Raw genomic sequence first — 7,500 nt, forward strand, 5'->3', positions numbered from 1 at the left:
GTCCGACCCCAGAAAACCTTGATTTACGGCAACTATTAAAAAAAAAAAATAACAAGAAAGTCGAAGAAACATTAAATGGCTGACCACTGCGTACTAATAGTTACGAATCATGTGTATTGTTTTGTGATGATTGCTATATTATTTGGTCCCATTGTATATGATAGTTAGGTAATAAGCGTAAACTTAAAAATTCCCAGATAACCCTCTCGGAACTGAATGTCTGGAAGCTGTCCCACTGGTTTTCTCTCCCCAGGTAGTGCGCGAGGTCCCGCTGGCACAAGATAAAACAACGGCTTAGCGACCCCTGGTACATGACTTGTTTATCCCAGTACAAAAAAAAACTCCCTTTTCTTATATCCCTTCATGCTGTGCTTTTTCCAACGCCCTTTTTACTTCGAGCTTGATTTTTTTATATATTATTATTATTATTATTATCATTATTATTATTATTACTAGTTTTTTTATGAAAAGTTCTTCGGGTTTTCCCTCTAGGTATCGTTTCCTAGGAAGATATATTTTTGTCTAATTTTATAATTTTAAGAGAATTTGAAATCAACCCTCTTAATTTCAATAGACATTGTTAGCTGTTTGATTAGCTAATTGCCTTGCAGCTTTTGATAGGACGAAGCTCCTACTGCATGCCTGAAATTAATTAAAAAGTTTTTTTTTTTTTTTTTTTTTTGCCTGACTCCATTAATTAAAGTGTATAGTATAAAGCGATTGGTGATGGTAATTAAAAAAATCATGTGTTGAGAGTCAAGCAGAATCAGTACGGAGTGGAGAGAGAGAGAGAGAGAGAGAGAGAGAGAGAGAGAGAGAGAGAGAGAGAGAGAGAGAGAGAGAGAGAGAGAGAGAGAGAGAGAGAGAGAGAGAGAGAGAATTTTTAGAGTTGGAGCTTCTAGATGGAATTCCTTCCCTCTATTTAAGAACAATGATGTTATTACCATTTTTGCCGTTAATCGCAAGTTGAACGAGGTTATCCTAAACAAACAAACCAGGATAAATAAGAAAGCAAAATTAAATAACAAAGGACATTACTAACAGTTACCTCACTCCTCTTTCCCCACAGGTGGCAACATGGCTTCAGAACAAAGGATTTTCAACGGAAGAAAGCCAGGACATAACCAAGACTTTTCTCAGGGAGTTTCGACAAGCACCGGCGCCCGATTTCGAAACAGATGAAGCCGGACTCGACAAATGGCGGCAGGATATCTGGGCGCGGGTTTTACCAGAGGATCGCCATGAAATCTTAGGTATTTGTTTACCGCCAAGGAAATAATATGCTAATTTATTAAAATTCAAATTCTCGTAGTTATTACTGTTCTAATTGTCGCAATGACAAAGTATTACATGATAAATTGCATACATTTACTGTGATTCATTTAAATGATAACGACAATAACTGTATTAAAAAGAATTATGGTAATCATAGATATAATAACTGATATATTGATAACGGTAAGACATGACTGCACAACGCAATGTGAGTTTACAAAGCAATTTATTCTCCACTGGGGTTATACTAAATTATACAAAAAACAAAAGCGCATTTATTATCTCGGTATATTTTCCATGATCCATTTACTCGTAAAAAGACTTTACATGTCTAATTTGGTTTTATTACGTTTACGTAGATGATAATTTCATTGCACGAGGCAGACTGTGATGGAAGACTTATAAGATTGCACTGTAGCACGGTTCATCATAATTTTTAGGCAATTGTTTATAAATTGAATATTATTATTATTGTTATTATCATCACTTTCATCTTCAACAACATCGTGTTATCACCATTATCATCAGCATCACCCTCAATATCATTTATAAAGATATCAATTACAATCATTAATCCTCATTATTAACATAATTATTACTGTACCCATACAGTTCATTACACCATTTACATCATGAACTATCTCTCTCTCGTTCCAGATGAACTGTACTCGTTATGGAAGTCGGAGAGGCTAAACCAGCTGTCTCTGAAGCCTAATGTAACCAGTATGCTTGACGAACTAGCGACTGACTTCAATCTTGGACTGATCACCAATGGTCAGTAGATGTCACAGTAATTTGATAACTAAACGTTTATGTTTCTTTCTTTCTTTTTAGAAGGAATATTAGTTTGCTCACCAGGTGTTTTGTGGTATTTTCTTGTTGTTTTATAAGTAATAATTTTGCTAACCAGGCATTTTACTTTATATATATATATTATACATATATATATATATACATATATATATATATATATATATATATATATATAATATATATATATAATATATATATATATATGTATATATATATATTATTAATATATATATATATTAATATATATATATATATATATATATATATATATATATATATATAAGATAGTGATTTGCAAAACCAGGCATCTGGCATTTTTTATGTGTAGTGATGCCAACTAGGGATATTTCTTGTATTTTTGTTTTCAGAAGGAACGGTAATTTCCTAACCAGGCATTTTACATGTATTCTTATGCTCTACTTTCTCTAATCATTAAAAATACACGATCCACATACACTCACCACAACCTATTTTAAACAAAATCCAAGACATTTCACAAACTAACCCTATAAATAGAATCTACTAACCATAAGATTCTATTTTTTCTTCTTCTTCAGGCCCATCTGTTGCTCAGTGGGAAAAGATTAACGAAATTGGCTGCAAGAAGTATTTCGATTCCATCATCGTCAGTGGAGACCTAGAAGTTGAGAAGCCAGATAAGGATATATATTATCTGGCGTGTGGAGAACTGCAGGTAAATATGAAGGGGAAATTGGACTATAACTTCACGATACTTTGACTTCCTTTGTGGTAAAATATGATGGGTGAGTTTGACCTTAAACTTCATGATTTGTGGTACTTCTATGCGGTGAGAGGAGAGCTTTAGGTAAATATGAAGAGGAATTTGGACTTCACTTTTTCACGATTTTTTAAAACTACATGTGAATATGAACAATATTTCATTATATAAGACTTTTTCATATTGGTAAGTTGGTTATATTCCTTTGGAAAATGGACTTGTTTGTTCCGACTTTAGCTGACAGCAGAAAAAAAAGCCTTGTTTCTCCCTCTTTTCATTAGTATAGCCATTTGAAAATGAACATTTATTATTACTCCAAGACGTTTTAACTACATTCTATAATCAACTAACAATTATTGTGGTTTTAGCTATTATTCTCATTAGTATCATCGCTATAATTATCATCATCACCCCCACACCACCATCATCACCTCACACCACCACAATCATCACCATTTCTTTTCCTAGGTCCGTCCCTCTGAATGCATCATGGTCGGCGACAAACTGGAGACCGATATCCTCGGAGGCCTGAACGCCGGCCTGGCAGCCACAGTCTGGGTGAACAGCAAGAACAAGGAAGCGACGAAGGAAGTCCAACCGGCCTTCACCATAGACACCGTGACGCAGCTCCCCCAGATCCTGCCTAACCTGACTACGATTCTCCAAACGGAGGATCAAACCCACGGTTGTGACTGATGATGCTATGCGAGCGATAGGCTTTTGTTTTCATAGGGAGAGTCCGGTGTTAGTGATTTAGGATGGCGTTTATTGATTTCGATTTGAATTACATTGCCGTGCGCACGGGTAGAGTGGGCTTGTTGCTGAATCATGCACCAAGGACACTTTTCTGCATATCACGGTAGAGACGCACGCGCGTACATACACACGCACACACACACACACACACACACACACACACACACACACACACACACACACACACACACACACACACACACACACACACACGCATACACATACACACACACACATACAAATACACACACAAATACACAGACACACATACACAGCATTGTTACACTGACGTCACATCCAGGTCACGTGGTGGCTAGTTGGCAAGAACAAATCTAACTCGTTGATAGGTCTACGCATGCGATAGCTGGGCATCGAGTATACTTTTATTGAAAGTTATTTTATTTTTAGTTTTCTTCGCTGCAAAAGGGGCTAGCTGAACTCAACGATTAAGAACAAATTATCCTTGAAAATTATCCTTGAAAATCACTTTTTGAGGCGCTGTTATCAAGAAATTTGAATATTGGATTTTATAACAGGTAGGCTGATTTATCAAGATAATTTTTAATATATCAATTTATTTGCAATGCTTATGCTATCTTTTGGTGGATTAATATTAATGGCCGAACTTTTCATAAGAAAGACAATGCAAAGTTTGGGCCAGAATTTTTCCTTACCTTCAGTGTTACCTCCATATGACCCAGGCAACCATTTCGTTATTTTGTTGTAGTATCTCTCTATATTCTCCCCCCCCCCCCTCCAAAAAGGCTCAGATCTAACGCGTTTAGAATACGTGTCAGCAATCCTACCCGTATTTACCATTAATTTTCTTATTATTTGGTTGGCAACTACACGCATGCGCCAAAGTGACGTTAGTGTTTACAGACATAAAAAATGGGCATAGACTCACACATCTATATTCACACAGACCGGAATATATATATTTTACAAGTCATAACTACACAGTGATGGCGTACATTATACTTACAAAGGAAACCCCCTATGCAAACTGATCATGTCCGGAGAATCAGTTACATACAAGTGCCTTCATAGATATTCAAAGGGGCAGAGATACTAAACTTCCTAAACATTTACATTTCTAACTCATACTGAAATCTCAGAATTACCGACAGTTCCCTTCAGACTGTATTCACGTCTCCCCACTTCCTTTGGTTTCCCACATCAAGAACTTTTACTTATTCAAGGAATTTTGCCATGTCTTTGCATTCACACTCTCTCTCGCCATTGAGTCTTCAGTCCCTACTCTTATTAGCGTGTTTATCGCTCCACCTCATCTTCTTGCTACAGCTCTTGCAATATGGTTTTGTAGTCGAGATTACTCTCATGTATTAAGAAGCAAGAGACATGTCGGAGAGAGAAAATTAAAGGGAAAAAAGAGAAGCAAAAGCGTGGTCTACATTCCTTTGGGATCAAATATGTCGGTATTTTGTAATGGAATAGTTTAGCTTAATGGACTGGAATCGTGTGGGAAGATAGTGAATAAAAGTACGACAAAAAAGAAATTTATATTTTGAAATATAATTTCTACATCATAAAAGGCAAAAATGATTAATATAAAATAGAGTTAGTTGGCCTATAAACAAAAATAAAGAAGTGATGATTATGGTGCTATTTGTGAAATACAAAACCACGAAAGTCCTTAGAGATCAATGTCATTGACCAAAAAATCGCGTAATAATTCATAACCATTAAAAATTGTTCTGATTAATTGGTGCGAAAACATGTGCTCGACATTCGACCCTCACATATCTTGCTCTCAGCAGGATACGTAAGGCTTTTCCAGCACCGAATGATATGAACAGTAAGGCTAGGATTACACGAGTTGGAAACCGGCTTTGCTGTACTCTGGGAGGCATAAATGAGCCTTTTAAACAAGTTTGGAGTGACAGGTACAGTGACGGAGTTTTTGGAGTGACAGGTACAGTGACGGAGTTTTTGGAGTGACAGATACAGTGACGAACAAGTCTTAATCAATTGAAGCTTTGAATCTGTCTTACTCTATACAAAAGAGTGTGATATTGAGTCCATGTTCGAAACGGAATTCGAAACATTTGACAAGACTTTTGACCGTGACTGTATTCGGGGAGGCAAAAACAACGTCCTGTAGCCATTAAGCCGTTAATGGTCATTTCCCAACCTCGAGGGCTTGACAGTAGGTAATTAGGCACTTGGTAATTCACTGTCATGTGTGCTTTGGTAGGGTTAACTTGAAGAATGTCATGTAGAGTGTAAATAGAAATGTATTATTTTTAGCGTGCAAAATACTCACGTACAGATAATAAAAGAATGATGAATTTAGCAATTGTGTTTTCTTTTTCTTCACGTGAATCGTGGAGACTGGCGAGTATCACTAATTTGATATGTTATAATAGTGACACAATATTATGTCTATCTCTTTTGAATTCGGATATCCCTTTTACATTTTAAGAGATATAAAATATACTAAATATGATAATTAGTGATTTTAGAAAAAAAAATCTCAATATTAATAACAATGCTATTATATAACATCTAATAACAATCTTAATAAGATTAATAATAACAGTAACAACCATGTTTAAAAAAAACGAATACTGATAACAGCAATTACAAAAATAATAATAGCAATCATAACAATGAAACAAAATAATAAGTACTGTCTACGGTCACTGTTATTGTATATGTGATCATTATAACAGAATATATTAATCTAATAACATAAAAAGGAAACTAGCTTATGTTCTGATAATCTACGAGATGGTGCAACAATAACTGATTTAACATTAGTTAACGATATTTTGATTGATTTTGTGAATACACCTCCAAAACCTAGTATACTGTACTGTTTAACTAATCTATAATCTAACAGTGTAGACATTTCTAGGTTATTAGAAGTATTCAGGTAAATAATATCGAGAATATTTCCCTATTTTCTGTGAGTGACGCCACAAACAGCGAATTCCCCAGATAACCGAACCTACTAATATGGGGTTAAATACTCTTTGATTCGCCTTTTAGATGCTATTTTTCCAATTTGCTTAAAGATTTCGTGGTCAGATACTTTTTCGTATATCATTCGCTTATTGATTTAGTAGTTAGATGATTTTTGCTTATATTTGTTTGTTTTTGACGTGTAAAATATGGAAAATACGAAATTTAGGATACAATATAACCTCATTTCCTATTACCAATTCGGTCTTTCAGCATTAGGAAGGCTAGATCAGCAGCAACTCGAGGTGTCATGGCATCTGTTTTGATGATTATTCAGTGAAAATATAACCATTAAAATGATTATTTTCCATTCTTTCTGAAAACTTAAAATACCAAAAAGATCGACCATATTCACAAAGCATCCGTAACTTTTGTGACGTCATCATAATAAACGCCATGTGCTTCCCCCCAATATATATATATATATATATATATATATATATATATATATATATATATATATATAGAGAGAGAGAGAGAGAGAGAGAGAGAGAGAGAGAGAGAGAATCAGACGCCATGACACCTCCTCGAGTTGCTGCTGACCTAGCCTTTCCCCATTCAGCAATTGATCCTCTTTCCTAGAACAATTGCCGGTCACTCTGCCGAGACATTTCCACTACATCTTTCCTTTCGATCTTTGGCTTTGAGTCGTCTGGTGCAGGGAGGTCTTTCCACTGTCTGTGGTGAAAGTCCACAGCCACTTGACACCCAGATTCCACCATCACGAAGTCTTGGGAAATTGAACCTCCAGGATAAGTTGGCTTCACGAAAAACTTTATTGGCAGGTATTCTTGAACGCATCGTCCGTGGACAACCTGCGACTGCGAACTCCTGCAGAAAAGTGATATTAAAAACAGATTTAATGGCCGGTTTGTTAGAATGGCGCGAGGACCGACCCAATGGACAATCAACTTTATACGGACATGCAT

General features: G+C 35.7%; 2 protein-coding genes across 2 annotated transcripts in view; one reads left to right on the plus strand and one right to left on the minus strand.

Annotated features, from left to right (window-relative positions):
* The window catches only part of LOC113812681 (neurochondrin homolog), a 23,428-nt gene extending 19,762 nt beyond the window's left edge, over positions 1-3,666 (plus strand). The window contains exons 10-13 of the mRNA XM_070117276.1: positions 1,070-1,253; positions 1,933-2,049; positions 2,646-2,782; positions 3,296-3,666. Of these exons, the coding sequence (XP_069973377.1) occupies positions 1,070-1,253; positions 1,933-2,049; positions 2,646-2,782; positions 3,296-3,523 (666 nt within the window). The 3' untranslated portion in view covers positions 3,524-3,666. The remainder of the gene's footprint in view (positions 1-1,069; positions 1,254-1,932; positions 2,050-2,645; positions 2,783-3,295) is intronic.
* Positions 3,667-7,149: 3,483 nt separating this feature from the next.
* LOC113812669 (uncharacterized) overlaps positions 7,150-7,500 on the minus strand; it is a 4,773-nt gene continuing 4,422 nt past the window's right edge. The window contains exon 5 of the mRNA XM_070117277.1: positions 7,150-7,402. Within this exon, the coding sequence (XP_069973378.1) occupies positions 7,150-7,402 (253 nt within the window). The remainder of the gene's footprint in view (positions 7,403-7,500) is intronic.

This window comes from Penaeus vannamei, chromosome 40 (assembly GCF_042767895.1).
Source record: "Penaeus vannamei isolate JL-2024 chromosome 40, ASM4276789v1, whole genome shotgun sequence".
In the NCBI taxonomy this organism is placed as follows: Eukaryota; Metazoa; Arthropoda; class Malacostraca; order Decapoda; family Penaeidae; genus Penaeus; species Penaeus vannamei.